The 23149-nt window shown below is 44.9% G+C and overlaps 1 protein-coding gene across 1 annotated transcript in view; it reads left to right on the top strand.

The window, feature by feature from the left end:
- fa2h (fatty acid 2-hydroxylase) overlaps positions 1–23149 on the top strand; it is a 105525-nt gene that overhangs the window by 48520 nt on the left and 33856 nt on the right. Inside the window, 1 exon segment of the mRNA XM_056282622.1 lies at positions 22533–22578. Within this exon segment, the coding sequence (XP_056138597.1) occupies positions 22533–22578 (46 nt within the window).

The following is a 23149-nucleotide window of genomic DNA, read 5'->3' as shown; positions in this document are numbered from 1 at the left end:
AGAAAAAAATGCCAGTCTTTATTTGTGCATTGAGTATCACATGAAAGCGAAGAGAAAATGAGAGGAAACTAGTAAACTAGTTAAATGAAAAAATGTGGATACATCCTTATCCCTGTAACCAGCTGTGTGTCAGTCACAGGTACACCTTTGTTTGTTCACTGCTTGTTCTGACTAGGACTTGCTGACTAGGCCCTGTCCCTGGGCAGGATGTGGACATACACCATTCAACAATCCATGACATTCTTTCTCCATCAGACTATAGTCTATTTTCTCTCTTTGCCTCTGTCTCTCTTTCTTTCTTCATATATAATTAAAATGTAAATGAATTCAAAGTTGAAAAGTACGCCGTAACAATAAACTTTTTTGAGCTGTGTAGAGAAGTTTGCGGTTGTATATCTTTGAATTAAGTGTGATAATACAAATGAATGAAATGTAAAAAGTCTAAGTGAGAGAATGAAGAAACAAAAACAGACCGTAAAGGCATGGACAGTCTATGCTACATAGTACAACAGAATAAAATTAAAAAGTCTAATATTTGTAACTACAACAACACAGAGGCCAAAACCCCAGAGATGTTAAGGGGGAAATCTTTGCTGTGATAAACAACAGAGGGGTAATAGCACTGCATAATAGTTAATTACAGGGTATACTCCTGAAGAAACTTGTGGATTTTAGCTGCAGTCGGGCAGGAATGAATAAAGGGTCAAGATGGTGGGTGGAATGCCAAAGGGTTGTCAGCAATGCCTTGGCGAGTGCTGGAATGTTCACTTTTATCTGCATGAATCTCTGCTCAGTGAAGTGATTGTCTGTCAGTGCAGGGACGGGCAGAGGGAGAGATGAGGGAGGGAGAGTAATAAGGAAATGGTGGGGCAGGGGCTAGTCGATGAGCTGAGATGTGAGAAAGCAAGAAGGAGAAGAAGGGGTAAAATAGATGGGGATGGATAGAAGGCAGGAGAAGAAAAGAGGCAAGAGAACGGTAAAGAGAATGATTGAATGAAGAATGAGTCTCTGAGATGTCTGTCATTGTTCTTCCCTCATGAGCTGTTCAGGTGAACTCACCTTACAACCTTCACTAGTCTGGATCAGAGTTCATCACCTCAGTAATGCATTGCCTTGAATTGTTTACCTTTGCTACCTTGGAGACTACAAACGCTTCAATTAGTGGTTTGGTCTCAGGTAATGCCCCGGGTTGCTGCAGTAACTCCCTTCAGGAGACAATGGAGAAGAGGGAGGGAAGAAGGGAGACTGGATAGATCAGGAGTTGGCAATCTTTTCCAGAAAGGGCTGGTGTGGGTGCAGGTTTTTGTTCCAACCAAGCAGTTACACACCTGATCCCACTAATCAACCAGTAGAGTCTTTGCTGAGGGACTTGATTAGGAGACAATGGTGTGTAACTGCTTGGTTGGAACAAAGACCTGCACCCACGTTGGCCCTTTCTGGATAAGATTGCCCACCCCTGAGATAGATGGTCAGATGGAGAGGGGACATATGTTTGAGAGATTGAGAGGAGATATCCCCTTCACTGGTCGATATAATTACTTGTGCACTGGCTTAGGTTTCCAGATGGCAACTTTTTTTCAGCTGACATAATTGTTTTTCCTGAGGCCTTTTAGGTTCTCATTGGTCTGTTGAATGAGAGAGAGCAGATAGGAATGTCTTCAAAGGATCTGATTGGCTTGCGAGGTGCCCAGAGTGGCCTGTGGATAGGATTGGGTGCCAATAGTATTCCATTGAATCGGAACCCTGTATCGAATCTGCTTATCAAATCCATCTACCACTACTACTACTTTTGGCTACTCCTGTTAGGGGTCGCCACAGCGGACTATCCATTTCCATCTCTTCCTGTCCTCTGCATCTTCATCTGCAGCACCAGCCACAGCCACCTGCATGTCCTCCCTCACCATTATCCATAAATCTCCTCTTTGGCATTCCTCTTTTCCTCTTGCCTGGCAGCTCCATATTCAGCATCCTTCTCCCAATATACCCAGTATCTCTCCTCTGCACATGTCTAAACCATCTCAGTCTTGCCTCTCTTGTTTTGATTCCAAACCGTCCAACCTGAGCTGTCCCTCTAATATACTCGTTCCTAATCCTGTCCTTCATCACTCTCAATGAAAATCTGATCATCTTTAACTCTGCCACCTCCAGCTCTGCCTCCTGTCTTTTCGTCAGTGCCACCATCTGCAAACCATACAACGTAGCTGGTCTCACTACCAACTTGTAAACCTTCCCTTTAACTTTTGCTGGTACCCTTATGTCACAAATCACTCCTGACACTCTTCTCCACCCACTCCACCCTACCTCAGCTCTGTACTTCACCTCTGTTCTGTACTTCCTAACTCATCCACCTTCATCACTTTTACTCCTTGCATCCTCACCCTTCCACTGTCCTCTCTCTAGTTCATGCATATGTGTTCCATCTTGGCTTTCATTCCTCTTTGCTCCGATACATACCTCCACCTATGCAGGCTCTCCTCAACCTGCACCCTACTCTCAATACAGAACACAATGTCATCCATGAACATCATAGTCCACGGAGACTCCTGCCTAATCTCGTCCATCAACCTGTCCATCACCATTGCAAACAAGAAAGCGCTCAGAGCCAATCTTTGATGTAATCCCACCTCCACCTTGAACCCATCTGTCATTCCAACTGCACACCTCACCACTGTCGCACTTCCCTCATACATATCCTGCACTACTCTTACATACTTATCTGCCACTCCCAACTTCCTCATACAATACCACACCTCCTCTCTCGGCACCCTGCTTTCTCTAAATCCACAGACACATTGTGACTCCTTCCGACCTTCTCTATACTCTTCATAAACATTCTCAAAGCAAGCATCATATCTGTGGCGCTCGTTCATGGCATGAAACTATACTGCTGCTCGCTAATCATCACCTCTCCTCTTAACCTAGCTTCTATTACTCTATCCCATATCTTCATGCTCTGGCTGATAAACTTTTGAGCTCTACTACAGCTGTGAACATCACCCTTATTCTTGAAAATTGGTACTAGTATAATTATTCTCCACTCCTCAGGCATCCTCTCAATTTCCAAGATTGTGTTAAATAATCTAGTGCAAACTCCATGCCTCCACAGGTATATCACCTGGACCAACTACCTTTCCAGTCTTCATCCTCCTCATAGCTGCCCTCACTTCCTCCTTGCTAATTCACCGCACTTCGGAATTCACTATCCCCACATCATCCGACCTTCTCGCTCTCTCATTTTTTTTATTCATCAATTCCTATTTCCACCTTCTCAACACATTCTCCTCACTTGTCAGCACATTTCCATCTCTATCCTTCATCACCCTAATCTGCTGCACATCCTCCTTGGTCCCTCTGTCTTCCCAATCTGTATAAGTCCTTTTCCCCTTCCTTAGTGTCCAACCGCTCAGTCAACTCACCATATGCATTTTCCTTCACCTTCGCCACATCTCTTCGCTTTAGGCAGCATCTCCTTGTACTCCTACTTTCTTCATCTCTCTGACTAGCCCACTTCTTTGCCAACCTATTCCTCTGTATACTTTGCTGTACTTCCTCGCTCCACCACCAAGTCTCATTGTCTTCCTTCCTCTGTCCAGATGACACACCAAGGACCTTGCTAGCTGTCTCCCTCACTATATCTGCAGTAGTTGCCCAGCCATCTGGCAACTCTTCATTACTACCCAGTGCCTGGCTTAACTCCTCCCTGAACTCCACACAACAGTCTTCCTTCTTCAACTTCCACCATTTGATCCTTGGCGTTGCCTTCACTCTCTTCCTCTTCTTGATCTCCAAAGTCATCCTACAGACCACCATCCTATGCTGCCAAGCTACCTTCTCCCCTGTCACCACCTTGCAGTCTCTAATCTTTTCCACACTGCACTTCCTCATTAAGATATAGTCCACCTGTGTGCACCTTCCTCCACTCTTATACGTCACCATGTGTTCCCCCCTTTTCTTGAAATATGTATTCACCACAGCCATTTCCATCCTTTTCAAAAATTCCACCACCATCTGTCCTTCCACATTCCTCTCCTTGACACCATACCTACCCATCACCTCCTCATTACCTGTTCCCTTCACCAACATGCCCATTGATGTCCACCCCAATCACCACTCTCTCCTCCTTGGGTGCACTCTCCACCACTTCATCCAGCATTCATCTAGAATTATTCGTTCTCTTCTGTCTCACACCCAACTTGTGGGGGCATATGCGCTAATAACATTCATCAATACACCTGTGATTTCCAGCTTCATACTCATCACTCTGTCTGACACTCTCTTCCTTTCCAACACACTCTTAAAATACTCTTCCTTCAGAACTATGCCTACCCCATTTCTCCTCCCATCCGCACCATGGTAGAAGAGTTTGAACCTACTTCCAGTGCTCCTGGCCTTAATGCCCTTCCACCTGGTCTCTTGCACATACAGTATGTATATCCACCTTCCTTCTCTTCATCATATCAGCCAGCTCTTTCCCTTTACCAGTCATAGTGCTAACATTCAAAGTTCTGACTCTCACCTCCACATTCTTACTTACCCTTTCTCCTCTGCTGCTGCCTCTGGACATGTCTTCCTGCTCTCCTTCTCCTTCGTCCAACAGTAGCATAGTTTCCACTGGCACCCTGCTGGCCAACAGTACCAGTGGTGGACATTGATAACCCAGGACTCGACCGATCCAGTATGGAAATCTGATTTATGATCCGCATATTTGATTTGGCAAAGGTTTTGTGCCGTATGCCCTTCCTGACCCTGACCCTCCCAATTTATCTGGCACTAAGAATGCACTGGCTTGTGCATCCTCAGTGGCTGGGCACTTCTTATCAAATCTATATCTGTTAAAATCTTTTGTCAAACTTTTTTGGTAAATTATAGAAAAAAAAGCATGAAAGTGTCCTGACCCACTACACACCTGTAACTCACATGTAGGTGCAGCAAGGCAGTGTTCAATGAGAAAGGCGATAACAGTAGACATCCATCTCATGTCATCCATGAGTGAGTGAGCGACGACAATCAACTCTGTGCATAACTGTAGTCCACTGACTTCCGGTTTCTACTGCAGCGGTCATACCAGTTTCCTATTTGCTGAAGTGTGCTATTGACAGAGGCATATTTTGTGGACACAACTTGATATGTACAACTTGAAACTTTTCACCCATTTGCTGGTAGATGCAGCTGAAAGTTAGTCAAGTCGTCAATTTTATTTGTATAGCCCAATATCACAAATTACAAATTTGCCTCAAGCAACTTTACAGCCCCGTCACACAGAATTGTTGACAGTTCTGTGTATGTCATTGACATTTATCCATGGTATATCTCTCAAAAAATATGCCATTGTCAATAGCACACGCCAACAAACAGGAAACTGGTATGACCGCTGCAGTAGAAACTGGAAGGCAGTGGACTACAGTTACGCACAGAGCCGATTTACCACACACAGCCCATGGAAGCAGTTGCAGTTGCACACATGTCCTAGCAGTTGCACGTGCATCCTACAAAACGTCCCTCTCAGGTCGTCCATGAGTGAGCGGGTGAGTGAGTGAGTGACCACAATTTTCCATGCATAGCCCATGGTGGCAGTTGCGTTAGTGCTGCAGGAAAAAAAAATGAAGCAAATTATTACTGATGATTCACAGAAGTTTGGCCCAGTTTTTGCTGAGAAAACCTTGATGTCAGAACTAATACAGAGCATCTGATGTTAAATTCCCTGTAGCTGATAAATAGGAGGGGATACACACGGGAGCCCTGCTCAACCAAACAACCTCACCCACTTCTCTCTACATTTAAGGAGAGGACATCAGGCAATGGCATCATCAATCTGCATAAACACGGTTCCAAATGGTTCAGTTGGCTAACAAACTTGACAATCGCTAAGAATGCCTGTATGCTAATGGGATGACTGACACTGTTGGTTTGAAACAACCCATTCAGCATGTCAAAAATCAAAATGCCCAGGGGCAGCCCGGTGGCTCACTTGGTAGAACACGTACCACATAAGGCTGTTTACCACAGCGGCCTGGGTTCGAGTCTGGCCCAGAAACTTTGCTGCATGTCCTCCCCCCTCTCTCCTGCCATTCCTGTCTCTCTGTACTACTGCTATTGAATAAAGGCGGAAAATGGCAAAAAAAAAAAAATTCTGAAATGCTTACTTGCAACCGTAGGCTACCAAGCTCCAATAACCAATGAGAATGCCTGTGTGGGCATTTCACTGATGTTGCAAGCTGCTTGTGTGTGCCATATGTTGCAAGTTGCTTGTGTGTGATAGACTTACCTGCATGTCTGTGAATGTTCTCATTCATCCAGGTCATGGTTATCCAAAGGAGTTCAATCAAGTGCACTTGATTCAACTTCTTTGGACTTACCTGCATGATATCATCAGCTGTTGAATCCACAGTAAAGATTTAATGGCCTTTTCATTAAAATATTGCATTTGGTTTTATTATGCCACAGCAACTGATGGTAGTTGTCGAAAGAAAGGTCTGGATTTCAGGGGAAAAAAGTTCAATTACAGATTTGTTTAACTCAGTTTATGGAATGCAGATATTCTATCATTTTTAGAGCCAGTTCCAAAACGGATTCAGCTATTAAACCTCAAACCTAGCTATGGACAACCTTCCCTCTTGTTTTGCTTGTGATCTAAAGTGCATAGATGGAAAAAGGAAAGTTTTTAAGCAGTGGTATAGTTGCCTGTATTAGTGCTAGTGGTGGTGTAGCGAGAACGGTTAATGGTAGGGTATTTCTGGATACTTTTGGCTCCATATGATAGCATATATTCAAAAGACAGTATGATTTGTGAGTTTATTTTGAGAAGTAATATGATGTGCGTGTTTATTTGTCCATCTTTTTCTGTCACTTTTTACTCTTTGACATACTTGGTATTGACTCTGGATAAAATAGCTACAATAATTAATGGGAGTAGAAAATAAGTCATTAAGAATTCAAATTAATTTAAAAAAGGGGGAATGTTTGAGTGGTTAGAAGACACTACGGTTGTATCAAACTCCGAGCCTTAACCTGAACAAATTAGCCCATCTCTTGAAGAAAAGTTCTCATTTTATTAGTTCAGCTGTCTACACTGGCTTCATGTGGACATGTTATTCAGTTCCTCAAACCTGCACCATTCTGATGCACTCTGAATCTTAAGATGTGAAGCACCTCATGAACCTGACTTCTAGTTCACTCACTCACTCACAAACTGAGATTTGGTCTCACATTTAGTTGTACCATCAGTGTAGGTTTGAGGAGTGTAGCTTCCAAAAATGGTGGTGAGTGATTGCATCTTAGAATATATGCTGTTGTAATAGATTTTGCTTTTCTTTCTTTAACATTACAATCCTCCTTGGTAAGAAAATTGGCAAAATACATTTTTTTCTGCACCCCACCACTATTCTCGCTTAGCCTCTCCCATGTATTCTATCACTTGGTATTGTCCATGCCATTTCACTCAAAGTAGGATTTCACAGAAACACCATCAACAGAGATGCAAGTACGATATGCTGTATCACCTTTAACGTGCTACAATAAATTAATCTTTTAATGTTTTGAATAATTTCTATTTGTCAGCTTGTTTTTCTGGGTTGTTGGTAAAGGTGGCTCTGCACTTGGCAAGAACTGGGCTGATCCTCGCATCAGGCTATCCTTGCTGACTGAGCCCACAGGGGTCTGCTAATCTGGGGCAGATTACCCTCTTGTATGAAAAGGTTTCCGACTCAAGATTTTACTGCCCCCCATTGACTCCTGACCAGTTTTAGTGGATCATTCTTTTCAAAAATGTTTTACTTTGTCATGACTATCATTTAGTGGGAATGGGTCAAAGACTCAACTCAGGGACTTGCACTGGCAACAGCCAGCGGGATGAAGTGTAATTACTTCATCAACAACTACTTCTGCCAGGACACACAAAGAAAACAAACATCTAATGACAATGGCTCTTGTTGAGCTGCCTTTACTCTTTATGTAGAATACAGTCTTTGCTGCGGCCGCCTCTCCAGCCATGTCTTCCTCTGTACGCAACGTCTTAAATTTTGTTTTTGCTGAATTTGGAGCTGATTGGTTGCTGTACAAACAGCATAACAAGCAGCATAACAAACAGCAAACAGTAAACTAGGATAATGTTTTTCTGGTACTCTTGTCCCCTTGCTCTTCTTCCACACTCTCAGTTCTTTGATTTCCCTTTTGAGCTGCACGTGTGTGTGTGTGTGTGTGTGTGTGTGTGTGTGTGTGTGTGTGTGTGTGTGTGTGTGTGTGTGTGTGTGTGTGTGTGTGTGTGTGTGTGTGTGTGTGTGTAGTTGGTTGACCCATAGCCCTTGGGGAAGATACACTCGCAGGTCTGTTGTTGGAGGAAAAACAAGGTGTGGGAGAAACAGACAAGGTGGTCAGACACACCCAAAGGAGTGTGAGAGGATCTCTGGCTGGGAAAACCAGGAGAAGACAGACTCTCATAATAGGCTGCTCAACTTGATAGGTTTTAGGTATAACGTCACGATGGGCACATAATAAAGTTTCTGCAATGTATATTCTATCTATACATATTTAATGGGAACTACACCCTGTGTGCTAGCCCTTAATTAACTGCACTTGAACTGTATGAGATCCTGTCTCTGCACCATGTGTAACTAATATATACAAGATATGTTTGTCTATAAATCAAGTCCAATTCCTTGTGCACTAAGCCAATACAGTTATTTCTGAGTTTGATAATAGTGTGTGTTCTGACACTGCAACACGACCTGCATAGTTGTCTTCATCTTACGCACATACAACAGTCCAGTTTATACAGCACAGCTTAGTTCAGCTTGTTAGAAACCCATGAAGAGTTACATCTAATGGTGGGCCATATGAAAATATACAAGTGTTTGAGGGTCTCTGCTGTCTGTTCATCACATTTTTGGTTGGCTGTACATGTAGAGCTGTCAGATCAGGTGTGTGTGTGTGTGTGTGTGTGTGTGTGTGTGTGTGTGTGTGTGTGTGTGTGTGTGTGTGTGTGTGTGTGTGTGTGTGTGTGTGTGTGTGTTACCCGAGGACATACTGATTGTCCTTTTGACACCTTGCTCTTCTACTTTCTACATGACACCACACACCGCCTACCTACACTGTTCTAGCAACACTTCCATTTGTGAGTTGAAGTGTGTCAAACATTTAATTCTTCATTACAAACTGAAGTTCACAGTGAGGTTAAAGTCTTAGTAAAGCCTTTTTTAGGTAAAACCCACCCAGAGTAAAGTATACAATGGATACCAGTTGTGTTTAAAGGCAGCTAAGACATGCACAAACAGTTGTGGATGCCTAAAGGCCTGCTGTTAATATGAGTCGAGAATGTTTCAATAAGGCCCACAGAATTCTGAAGAAATGGTAAACTGAAATATTAATTTACAAATGAAAACCTTTCAGCAACCGTGCAGAACAGGTCAGCATGGAGTCACAGCAAGCTGAAGAAGCTACAAAAACACCCTGAACAGAAAACTTGATTAGAGCTTATTCTTTTGTTCAGTTAGCTTAAAAGTAAAACAGGCATAAATGTGAGGGCAGCTGAAAAGGGTCTAAAACTGTGGGCTAAAACTGTAGGCTAAAACCGTGAGCTAAAGACTGAACAGTACAGTTTGAAAATGAGTTGCTTCAAGGCACACATACAGTCCACAGGCTTTATGATAGTATAGTTAAGTTGGCTTCTGTGGACTGATTAACTTACTACTATCTGTATTGTATCACACACACACACACACACACTTGAATACACTATTGCAAGAGATTTAGGGAGGTCCTGGTAATTCAGGTTTGACTGGTTCTGTTAGTTGCAGTGAGGTGAGTGATGTTGCTGGCCACACACACACAGACACACAGACACAGACACAGACGCACACACACACTCTCTCTCTCTCTGTCTCTCTCTCTCTCTCCAGGGCTGTCTTGTGACAACACCATCAGTCTTTAAAATCGTGAATTGAAAGTTGAAAAATTCAGAGTCAGCTGACAGTCAATATTGTGAAACCAATTCCTCTCTGCTGTGTCTTTCCCTTTCCTTCTGATCCGCACACATCCATTTTAATACATCTATCATGAGGTCTAAGACCTCACACGGTCTGCTCACGCCAAATGCCTGGCCTCTGTAACACAGCTGTTTTTACAAACTGGGATGGTGTGTTGTTAAAGCAATGTGAAAATGCTGTTTGGTAGTCATAAGACTGATAACTAGATTTGTGTTTGCTTCCACAATCGTGTCTTTATCTGTATTTCTGCATTTGTACCTGTCTTTATTTGAGAGTCCTAAGTATTTTTCACACATAGTTCCCGGTAAATTACTGGATAAGCGACCTTTCAGGCACTGCTAGTGATTTTCAATGTTCTCACATGCAGCTGCATTCAGGAACATTTCTGTCCTGCACCTTCTCACACAGGCCATGGCAATACATGAGGCAAGGGATAGTCCAGCACAAAATAAAAATAAATAAACTTTAATTGAACGGCACTTTTCAAGAACAAGTTTACAAAGTGCTCCACAGACATACAAACAGAAAATGCACAATGCAATCAAGAAATAGATAAAAGACAATGAAATAAAAATCTTAAGAAAAAAATTAATATAAGCATAATACAACTCTAAAACTCTAAAAGCCATTTTATAAAATGATAGAAAGATACTTTATTCAGAGAAAATTGGATCAGTTCATCTGGGCACGACATTTATTGAGAGAAATGTTTCATCACTCATCTAAGTGACCTCTTCAGTCTCGACTGACTGCAGGTGTCCCCACCCTTTTAAACAATATAGTGGCATAACGACCCAAACCAATGATCAGCTTCATGTGCAAATATGGGTGTGACCATTAACTAGAGTTACAATGGCCATGTGTACTATTCACAGAGGGCTGGGGAATAGTTGCAATCACAGCATTGTAAGATGGTGACAGATGTACTCTCAGGCCCCCCCTCAGTTCACGGATGGTCGTTCCCGCTTCACATAGATGGCCTATTTGACTCTCCATTCAGACCAGCGTTCCTCCCTATCAAGGATGTGCACATCCTCATCCTTGAAAGAGTGGCCATTGGCCTGTAGATGGTGTAGACTGTGGAGCCCTGGCCTGACGTGTTATCTCTCCTGTGTTGTGCCATCCTCTTGGCCAGTGTATTTGGTTTCCCTGATGTACAAGCCATGGCACTCCTCTTGGTACTTAACAGGGTACACTATATTGCTCTGTTTGTGCCAGGAGACCCAGTCCTTGGGGTGGACCAATTTCTGGCGCAGCGTGTTTCGGGGTTTGAAAGCAACTGAGACGCGGTGGTTGGAAAATACGCCTCTCAACTGTTCTGCCACTCCCGCTACATACATATTCACCACTTGTCTACGCTTAGGCAGCTGTTGTCCTTCTCCTGTCTGCGATTGGCTGGTGCACTGTTTGGGCATTTTCCTGGCTTTGACAAACGCCCAGTTAGGATAACCACTCTTAACCAGGGCCTGTTTAATGTGGGATTTCTCCCCTTCCCTGGCCACTGTTTGGGGGACATTGTCAGCTCGGTGGTACAGCGTCCTGATGACTCCTAGTTTGTGCTCCAGTGGATGATGAGAGTCAAACCTTAAGTACTGATCAATATGTGTAAGTTTACAGTAAATATCAACAATCAATTGTCCCCCATCAACAACTGCCACATCAAGTTGGCCAGGGTGGATGTGAAAAATTACATGTTAGCCTTCTTAGACTGTGAAATTGCATTTTTATTGATAAGTCCACAGATGGTAGTATCATCCATATACTTGAATATTTTGACTGAGCTGTGATGAAATGTAAACTCGTTGGTGTAGCTGGAGAAAAGCAAAGGAGATAACACAGTGTTGTGGTGCACCAGTGCTGGGGGTCAGAGGGTGTGATGTAGCGTTGTTCTCCTTGACAGATTGAATTCTGTTTCTAAGAAAGTCCAGTATCCAGTAACACAGACCTGGGGTGATATTCATGTCTAGAAGCCTGGTGAAGAGTATGAGAGGATTAATGATGTTGAAACCTGAGCTAAGGTCTATAAACAGGATTCGTGCATAGGTGTTGGTTGATTCCAGGTGTTGCAGAGTGAAGTGAAGAGCCAGGTTTATAGCATCCTCAGTGGATCTATTAGCCTGATAAGGAAACTGATGTGGATCCATCAGTGGCAATATGCAAGACTTCAGGTAGGGAAGGACTAAGTGCTGAAACACTTTCATAGCCACTGAAGTGAGGGCAAATGGCCTGAAGTCATTAAGGCATGTTGACTTAGGGACCGGGATGATAGTAGATTTTTTTTAAAACACTGTGGGACTGCACACTGTTGTAAGGAGGTGTTGAAAATGTCAGTGAACACTAGGGCCGGTTGAGCCGCACAGTGGCTAAGCATAGCTGGGGAGAGCTCATACGGCCCAGCTGCTTTCATTTTATTTATTTGTTTGTTTACTTTTTTCCCCTCCTTTTTCTCCCTAGTTGTACTTGGCAAATTACCCCACTCTTCCGAGCTGTCACAGTCACTGCTCCACTCCATCCGCCAATCCGGGGGGGGCTGCAGACTACCACATGCCTCCTCCGATACATGTGGAGCTGCCAGCTGCTTCTTTTCACCTGACAGTGAGGAGTTTCGCCAGGGGGGTGTAACACGTGGGAGGATCATGCTATTCCCCCCAGTTCCCCCCCCCCTCGAACAGGTGCCCGACCGACCAGGGAAGGCACTAGTGCAGCAACCAGGACACATACCCACATCTGGCCTCCCTCCCGCAGACACGGCCAATTGTGTCTGTAGGGATGCCTGATCAAGCTGGGGGTAACACGGGGATTCGAACTGGGATCCCCGTGTTGGTAGTCAACGAGATAGACACCCATGCTACCCAGACACCCCATATTTTGTTTTTTGAAAAGCCTCCTCACCTCAGCCTTCTGGATGGAAAAAGGAGGGGTTGAATGAAGGAGGAGGTGAGGGGATAACTGCTGGGGTGTGTTCTAAAACCGTGCTTAAAAATCATTGAGCCTGTCGGGGAGACTAGGGTCCTCATCTGCTGGTGAAGCAGGCACCTTTTTGTACTTTGTCATCTCCTGCAGGCTTTTCCAAACTGCTCTGGGGTTATTGGTAGTGAGTTGTTCCAGTTTTTTTTTTTTTTGTAGTCAGAATTGGCTTTCCTGAGTGCAGATCTCAGTTCATATTTGGCAGACATATTTCTCCCTGTTGCCAATGTTAAAGGCAGAATTATTTTTCCTGTGCAGTGCAGCTAGTTCTTTTGAGAACCACGGTTTGCTATTATTGTATGACAACACGGTTTTGGTTGGTATACATCGGTCCACTCAAAAGCGGATGTATGACATCACTGTGTTTGTGAACTCGTCAAGACAGCTACACATGTCTGAAGATGTCCAAACAGTGGATTCAAAGCAACCATTCAGAGTTTCAATGGGATCTGTGGACCATGTTTTTATGGTGTTGCATTTTGGTTTAACAGTTTTGAGTTTTTGTATATACACCAAGACAAGGAACACCATTGTGTGATCGGACTTTCCCAGCTGGGCTCTCGGGAAGGAACGGTAGCGGATTTGATTGTTGTAAAGCAGTGTTCCAGTATTTTATCTTCTCTTGTTGGACATGTCCCCTGTTGCACATAGTTAGGGAGTTCACTGGGCAAATTGCAGTGGTTGAAGTCACCCAGTGGAGTCTGGGTGTATTCTTTCAACTGAGGATATGTGATGTGCTAGTTCACTGGTAGCAGTGTTAGCATTAACCTCTGTGGGATGTAAACACCAGTTAGCACAATGGCTACAAAATCCCTTGAGAGGTATAAGGGTCTGCATGTTAGGAACTCAAGGTCTGAGGAGCAGGACTGTTGTACTATGGTGGAGTTGGTACACCAGCATTCACTAATCATAAAACATATATCTCCACTTTAGATTTCAAAGACAGTTTAACTGACCTGTAAGCTCGGTGGATAGTAAAACTTGGGGGTGTTACAGCTGCATCAGGGGTATGCTGATCCAGCCAAGTCTCGGTAAGGCAGATGGCAGAGCATTCCTTGTAATGCCAGTTAGTTTGGATAAAAAGTAGGAGTTCATCCATTTTATTCCTGAGCGCTCTAACGTTGGAGGGTAGCAAAGCCAGCAAGGTTGGTTCGGTAGGGCCGCTTTCTGAATCTGGTGACTGTGCTGGTACATTTTCATCCCGTATTCCTACCTGCTGGCAGTATATGCCCAGGTAGGCCTATTTGCCCAGGCACGGCGTTATTCCATAATTCATCAGGGATGGAAAGACGTTGTGGGATAAATAATCCATACGATTTCTCCCAGATGTTTAATAGATCCAGTCTGTTGTATTGGTGGGATTTCCATATGAATGACATGAGTAAAAGTGAGAGACACAGCAACTGACTGAGTTTGTACCTGGACGAGGCTGGCGGCCGCCATCTTGCTTAAGAAGAAACGAGTTTTTAAAAGAGGTGGTGGTAATGCAACACTTACGGATATCGATTTTATCCTCTGCGCATACTGAGAGGAGTGCCTATATTTCTGAATTTGTCCAGTTTCGAGCCATTCTTGGCAAAAAAGAGAAGAGCTTGTATTTCAGTTATCAAATTACCCATGAGGCAAAGCAACTGTGGTGGATTCAAATATGTCACCAGTGGAGTCTTGTGCTTGGTTTGCTCATTCCACGTGAAAGCCTCTTTTGTCAGACGGATGTAACCCTTTATGTGCACTTTCCTACAATGTTACTGCTTTCTGGCGTCCGGGTAGCGTAGCGGTCTATTCTGTTGCCTACTAACACAGGATCACCGGTTCCAATCCCCGTGTTACCTCCGGCTTGGTCGGGTGTCCCTACAGACACAATTGGCCGTTCTGTGGGTGGGAAGTTGGATGTGGGTATTTGTCCTGGTCGCTGCACTAGTGCCTCCTCTGGTTAGTCGGGGCGCTCCCTGGATCGGCAGAGAGGGGAGGCGCAGCGACCAGGACGGCTTGGGTTAATAGGCCAGATATAAGTGGTGAGAAAAAGGGGGGAAAATTGAAAAAAAATGTTACTGCTTTCATTCACAACACAGCCTTACCGGCATTTTCCTTGAAATGTTACATGGTCTTGAGGTGGGAAATTGGCAGTACAAGGTCCCCTGAATATGTTTCCCTGTTCCCATTCACACTTGACTCCATGAAGGAAGCATCCCTGGACATTTCAGAGGAAGATTGCATGTGTGAAAGGTGTAGAGAGGTAGAGGTAACAGCAGAGTGGCATGTCAACTGTCTGTCATCTTGTGGTACAAATGTCTACCCTGGCATGGACATGATAGCGTTTAACCAGTAACCCTGCTATCATGTGACCTCTCCAACCCCACTGATGTCATTGTCATCAAATGTGACTAGCAGAACAGGGCTACTGAGATTTATGATTGATAAATAATGTTTTACATGTGAAAAGAGGATCAGATATTTCCCCTGCTTGAGGTACAATCGATTTATTTTACGAGACACTGGAAACATTAATCCAGGTAGAACTAAATGGGAAAAACATGTCAGTAGTGTACCTTATCATCCAAGTTGCCTTATTATCCTTAAAAAACACATTTCCCTTTAAAAAAAAAAGAGATAACTTAGTACTTCGGGCTGTCACTTTAAGAAAAAAACATATTCGATATTCGTGGCAGAATTGTACCCATATTAGAATTTGGATTCGAATTTCCACGTAAAAAACGGTCTTTAAAATGGCAAGACTAAAAATAACCCGTAATTTATTGACCAGTAATTATTTTGATCATGCGTTTTACCATTTGTATCCACAAGAGGGGACAAGCAGACAGACAACATATTTCGGTCGAAATAATTAGTGAAGTTTAATGCAAATTATGAAGTCAAATGTTGCCATATTTTCAAAAACAATTACCACAGAGTATGCTTCTCAAAAAAGTAATAATAATGTCAATAATCCTCACGGCAATTGGGCTGCATTAAGCGCTGCCATGGCAATGTAACGTAGGCTACTAACAGAACGTGGCCTATAAGTAGCCTAGGCAAGCCCACCAAACTAAATAACTAAAATAAATAATAATAGTAATAATAAAATAAAAAATAGTGGGTTATGTGGCCTTTGTAAATACGATTATATATAGCCTACACATAGACCTAACTGGACTGGGAGGCTACAAATTATTCGCCAGGAATATCAACTGGTTAACGTGTTCAGTGTCAAGAGCGGAGCGCTTCTTGTTAACAATATTCCCAGCTGTGGAAAAGACTCGCTCAGAACGCACTGATGTCCCGGGAACACTCAGCTACTTTCTTGCAAGCTGCGCCAGGTGGGGATATTTTGCGCTACCTGGCGTCTTCCACCATAGAAGAGGATTGCTGTCTGCTGGCATCGTTGTCTCTCTTCGGCAGGACCACATCTCTTGGTGCAGTACATTTTCTTGGTCGTCTCTCGTCTCGCCCCTTCCCTTGTATGTTTCTCCAAACAGATCGCCCGTTGCCGTCAGGGCCGTTTTTCGTGCGTGAGTGTCTGAGCTTAACGAATGCTCATCTGTCCCACTTTCAAATCTCACGGCCATTTCTTCTTTAATGTTTGCGTGCACTTGGTCCTTCTGTTCCTCTGATAAATGCATTAAACTATGAAAGCGGGGATCCAGGTATGCTGCTTTATTCAATAACATGAATGTTGCTTGATTATTTTTTTCATAACGCTTCCTCAAATCTGTGTCGATCTTTGCGGTCATTTCCCTCAAGCTGGGCATTGCATTAGGAATGGGTGAGCCAATTTGACACAGTAGTACATGCTGTAAAGGCAATACAGCAGAAGCTGAGGGATATTTGTTAGTTGACAAAGCCTCAATCGCAATCTTGAACGGTCTAAGTATTTCACGCATCTGTTCGACCGTGGACCATTCAGTTGTGGTTAGTTCGAGATTTGACCATTTTTTCTCAAATATTACAGCTGCAACAGCTGCCTGTTGTTCCGATGCCCTGCAGATCATTTCATATGTACTGTAACGTGCATGGATAAGAAGACACGCTGGCCGCTGGCCGGCGGGTCTGACCCTTTAGTCGAGCAGTTAACGATGCCTCCTGCGGTGCGGGCGATACGGGTTCTCTTCCCGGCCGCGGCAGTTCCTGTGGTTGCGTTGTCCCCCCGAATTCGCTACATTGGTGTCAGAAGTGGGATGGAGCGACCGTAAGGCCATCGGAAGCGTAGGCGCCCTGAGGCGTGAAGGAGCTGATATGCTATAGGTTGGTCGTGGAACTATGGTATGCTAGTTCACGCTCACATAGTTTGCATATTACCTTGTCCTTGTTTTCAGTCTTTCCATTTACAGTCCAAAAACCAAAGTTTTTCCAAATCGCACTCCTAAGATTCTCTGGAGTGACGATCTTTCTGGTATGCTGATCATCGGGCTCGTTGTCGGCAGCACCATATTCCTCCATTTTCTCGTTTCTGGCTGCAGCCTAGGCCTACGTTTCCGCTCCATGGACTTATGTGTAATGGACTTATGGGTAATTAGAGCTGGAATTCTTGCCGTAGCCTACTTTCGGCATTTTTGACATTGATTAATTAATAATTTTAAAGTACAATCAATGTATTTATTTATTTATTTAATTCGAATTTCCCCATTTACGTTCGAATCTCGTGTTTTTATGCAAATTCGAAATTAAATTCGATATTCGAATATAATGTGACACTTCCTATTAAGGAGGTTTCTGAGAAATATTTTTGAGTGAAATTTGTACACTACCGTTCAAAAGTTTGGGATCACCCAAACAATTTTGTGTTTTCCATGAAAAGTCACACTTATTCACCACCATATGTTGTGAAATGAATAGAAAATAGAGTCAAGACATTGACAAGGTTAGAAATAATGATTTGTATTTGAAATAAGATTTTTTTTACATCAAACTTTGCTTTCGTCAAAGAATCCTCCATTTGCAGCAATTACAGCATTGCAGACCTTTGGCATTCTAGCTGTTAATTTGTTGAGGTAATCTGGAGAAATTGCACCCCACGCTTCCAGAAGCAGCTCCCACAAGTTGGATTGGTTGGATGGGCACTTCTTTGAGCAGATTGAGTTTCTGGAGCATCACATTTGTGGGGTCAATTAAACGCTCAAAATGGCCAGAAAAAGAGAACTTTCATCTGAAACTCGACAGTCTATTCTTGTTCTTAGAAATGAAGGCTATTCCATGCGAGAAATTGCTAAGAAACTGAAGATTTCCTACACCGGTGTGTACTACTCCCTTCAGAGGACAGCACAAACAGGCTCTAACCAGAGTAGAAAAAGAAGTGGGAGGCCGCGTTGCACAACTGAGCAAGAAGATAAGTACATTAGAGTCTCTAGTTTGAGAAACAGATGCCTCACAGGTCCCCAACTGGCATCTTCATTAAATAGTACCTGTTAGAGCCTGTTTGTGCTGTCCTCTGAAGGGAGTAGTACACACCGGTGTAGGAAATCTTCAATTTCTTAGCAATTTCTCGCATGGAATAGCCTTCATTTCTAAGAACAAGAATAGACTGTCGAGTTTCAGATGAAAGTTCTCTTTTTCTGGCCATTTTGAGCGTTTAATTGACCCCACAAATGTGATGCTCCAGAAACTCAATCTGCTCAAAGAAGTGCCCATCCAACCAATCCAACTTGTGGGAGCTGCTTCTGGAAGCGTGGGGTGCAATTTCTCCAGATTACCTCAACAAATTAACAGCTAGAATGCCAAAGGTCTGCAATGCTGTAATTGCTGCAAATGGAGGATTCTTTGACGAAAGCAAAGTTTGATGTAAAAAAAATCTTATTTCAAATACAAATCATTATTTCTAACCTTGTCAATGTCTTGACTCTATTTTCTATTCATTTCACAACATATGGTGGTGAATAAGTGTGACTTTTCATGGAAAACACGAAATTGTTTGGGTGATCCCAAACTTTTGAACGGTAGTGTATATCACTTTGTAAGGTTTTTCTGTATTTTGTAATTTAATCCCATGATGCTCCTATTGTGAAACTTTACTGGAAGAGATGAATTTATACATCCTCCAGTCTGAAAAAGTGGAACAATTTGATTTGCTGCAAAATCGTAATCTATTTGTATCCCGGGGAAGGAAAAGCCAACGGGAGATTTGGTCAGTGGTGTGTGAGTGTCTATTCAGAGCTCAAGGCCCTGAGTGTAACTGAACTTCAGCCTTGCTCTTTACACATCAGTCCAGCCTGGTAAAGGCTATAGTACACAACAAAAACATATATACGTTCTCTCTCTCTCTCCCCCTCTCCCTCTCCCTCTCCCTCTCCCTCTCTCTCTGTCTCTGTCTCTCTCTCTCACGCACATGCACACACACAGTTTAGTTGCCAAACAACTGATTCTACAATTTCACAGATTTCCGTATAGGATGGTCCTGGTCTGTGTGTTCCAGAAATTTACTCCGTAAATACTCAGCAATAAAAACTGATTCTGATTATAAATTACTTTCACGTCCAATTTTCTCCAGTTTTTGCCCGCTCCCTTTGTCTCAAATATTGTCCAGACATTGTAGAATGTATATAGTATTGTGGCAGGATGAGGAAAAACACAGGAGACGAAGGCGAATTTGAACTTTATTCCTCAACTCCAAAACCAAACTGAAACAGGAACAACCCTGCACCAGAGAGCCCGGGAACGTAAACCACGCCCCTAGCGTAAACCACGCCCCCAGCCCTGCTGGGTGAGAAGCATAGCCCCTAGTGTCCGCCACACAGCATCCCCCGAACACCCAGAAGGGACTCCTGGAAAGAAAATCCGTGTCTCACTGGAGACTTAAGCAGCCTGCCATAACGGCTGCGCCGTCCCTCAGCCGAAACAGTAGGTGAAACACAGTCCAAAGCCGGCTGAGAAGCAGAATGCTGAACCTGTGAAGACACTGCCGGGGTCCTGGAAGGAGGGCGACCCCGACGGGGAACCTGGGCCAGAAACACAACTTCGCCTGCCACCCTGAGCGCCGGTTTAAGCCTATAAAGCGTGACACGCTCCCTACGCCCACCCATATCCAGCACAAAACCCTTAGGACCCGTCTCAAGAACCCGAAATGGGCCATCGTATGGGGGTTGGAGGGGCGAGCGGTGAGCATCATGCCGTACAAAAACAAAACGAGCCGACATGAGCTCCGCAGGCACGAACGACCGCGAAAAACAGTGGTGAACGGGGCCTGGAACCCGAGTGCTGTCGGCCAAAAAAGGATAAACGGCCGGACGGGGTCGAGGAGCGGAACTCCCAGGCAAAAATTACCCAGGGACGCGGAGCGGCTGACCGAGCACCAGCTCAGCGGGCGAAGCGTCGAGGTCCTCCTTAGGAACCGAACGCAACCCGAGCATAACCCAAGGTAAACGGTCCACCCAGTTACCACCCGAGAGCGCAGCGCTGCCTTGAGCGACCGCTGAAAACGTTCACACAAGCCGTTAGCCTGAGGGTGGTACGCGGTAGTGAGGTGTACCTGCACACCCAAGGATCGCGCAAGTGCCGACCAGAGCTCTGACACGAACTGGGGGCCCCTGTCTGAGGTGATATCTGACGGAGTGCCGCAACGGGCGACCCAGGAGGAAAGAAAAGCGCGTGCAACGTCCGAGTATGTTGTGGAGGACAGAAGGACAGCCTCTGGCCCACCTGGTGGTCCGATCTACCATTGTGAGCAGGTGCGTAAAACCCTGTGAAGAAGGTAGAGGGCCCACCAGGTCCACATGCACGTGGTCGAAACGTCTGGCCGGGATGAGAAACGGTTCGAGGGGAGACTTAGTGTGCTGGTGGACCTTAGCGCGCTGGCACGCCACACATGCAGCCGCCCACCTCTTGACGTCCTTGCGGAGGCCAGGCCAGACGAACTTGGAACCGACCAACTTCACCGATGCCCGAACTCCAGGGTGCGAGAGGGAGTGAATCGATTCGAAAACACGACAGCGCCAGGCCACTGGAACAACGGGGCGGGGACATCGCAGAGGAGGGCAGGACTGCCTTCCTGCATCACAGCGTCCTCTAGCTTGAGGCCTGTACGCATTGACCTAAGGGCAAGGACGTCCGGGTCACTGCGCTGGTCGGCAGCCATAGCGGAGAAATCCACACCGAGGTGCACAGGACACACAAGCACACGCGACAGACAATCAGCAACAGGGTTGGACTTCCCGGCCACATGCTGAATGTCCGTTGTGAACTCAGAGATGGCCGCCAGGTGGCGCTGCTGACGTGCAGACCACGGCTCAGTCACCTTGGACATGGCAAAAATCAGTGGTTTATGATTCACATAAGCCGTGAATAGACCACTGCACTTCCGCGTTCGAACGTTAGAGCGGGGGGAGCTAGAGGGGGATAGAAACCGGCAAGTCTGAACACGGTTTAAATGGCTAACTATCTCGCTACGTTGGCGGCTGCGGACAAGAACCGATATTTGCGAAAAATTCGCAGTATCGGTGGCCAGTGTCCTTTCAATCGAACAGGGGAATGGCTTAATTACCCCACTCATGCATTACACCCTGAAATGATAAAAGGCAAACATTAAATCACACATCATGACCTAGAGCAGCCATGGGGAAAAGACATAGGAACTAGGCTACATTTTCAACAAATGTTTGCATTTTGTTGAATTATTACTTTTTACTGGATTACACATGACTGTATACAATGATGCATGATATACTACTCAGTAAGGATGACAATGATAATGTGATAACAATGTTTGCATTTTAACTGGGTAAGGGAGACCGGGGTAGTTACCCCTTGTTTCTAGGAAAGATAAACAAAATTGAGCATGTGACCAAATATTCAGGGGGGAGGGACCATTTTATGATTTTTAATGGATAAAAATACATATGGGTTTTAAGAATGTGATCCCATTCAGACAGGTTTAGCTAACTGGAATTCCATATAGCCACCGGCTCAACCTGCGCCAGACCAAACTGTTCCAGGGAGGGAGAGAGAGGGGAAGGGGAGGAGGTGAGGGAGGGGCCAGAGCGGGTCTTAGAAAATATGAGTGGAGGAGGGAAGGCAAAGGGAGGGGAAGAGGGAGATGACTCAACCTACCCCGCAACTGAGTTTCACATCTAGCTGCTACAGTGTAGCTGAAAGGAGTCTGGCGAGGGAGACTACAGTGTAGCTAACATTATATGGGTTGTAGCCTAGCTAACTCGGCTACATCTCGTTCAATGTAGCTAGCCTATTACACTGACTAAATTCGTTTTCCCATCTGGGCCCACTGATCTATTGGCATTCTAACTTGACATTTTGGTGATTATAAAATGTAGAATAGACGTAACTTAGCTAGTTAAGCTAGCTAACATTACCAGTGATGAAGAGCAGACCGCAGACGTAAACATGTTTGCTGTCAGGATCCCAAAGTTGTCCATCCTTGCCTTTCCTTCTGATCGCCTGGAGCCATTTCAATCGTTTTTCTCCCTCCTGCCTTTTAGGCAATACAAAAAAACGAATATTGGGTTGTTTTTCTTGTTAACAGTACAGTCCACCACACAGCAACTTTTGGGCATCGTAGCTACGGCTAGGCTGCGTATCTAATACAGTGCGGCTTGGCGGCTTGGGTTTTCTATCCCCCTCTCCTGGCGTCCTGTTGTCAAGGTACGACCCTCCAGCAGGAAACGGAAATGACGGGTTGCAAGGTGCAGTGCCAGCAACTCCCGGTCAAAAACGCTGTACTTGCGCTCGCTATCTCGCAGTTTGCGGCTAAAAAATGCGAGTGGCTGCCACGCATTCGCCACACGCTGTTCAACCACAGCCCCCACGGCTATGTCAGACGCGTCGGTTGTTAAAGCTATGCACGCCGTGGGTGTGGTATGAGCGAGGAGGGCAGCGTTAGCCAGGGCGCACTTAGCTCCGTCAAAGGCCTGGACCCGTTCGGGAGTCCAGTCGACAGGGTCGTTAGCCTTCTTAAGCCGCAGGGCTTCGTAAAGTGGCTGAAGGAGGTGGGCAGCGCGAGGGAGGAAACGGTTATAAAAATTCACCATGCCAAAGAATTCCTGCAATGACTTAACAACGACTGGGCGGGGAAATTCCGCGACCGCTTGCACCTTAGAAGGCAACGGGACCGCGTCTTGTCGCGAAATGCGGTGACCCAAGAAGTCAATCACCGGCAGTCCAAACTGACACTTGGCCGGGTTGACTATCAGGCCGTGTTCGTCCAGATGACGGAAAACCTGTTTCAGGTGCGCCATGTGCTCTTCAGCTGACGGACTGGC

The sequence above is a fragment of the Lampris incognitus genome, chromosome 6, assembly GCF_029633865.1.
Source record: "Lampris incognitus isolate fLamInc1 chromosome 6, fLamInc1.hap2, whole genome shotgun sequence".
NCBI classification, from domain to species: Eukaryota; Metazoa; Chordata; class Actinopteri; order Lampriformes; family Lampridae; genus Lampris; species Lampris incognitus.
Note: the sequence above shows the minus strand (reverse complement) of the source record. Positions and strands in the feature narration are given on the sequence as shown.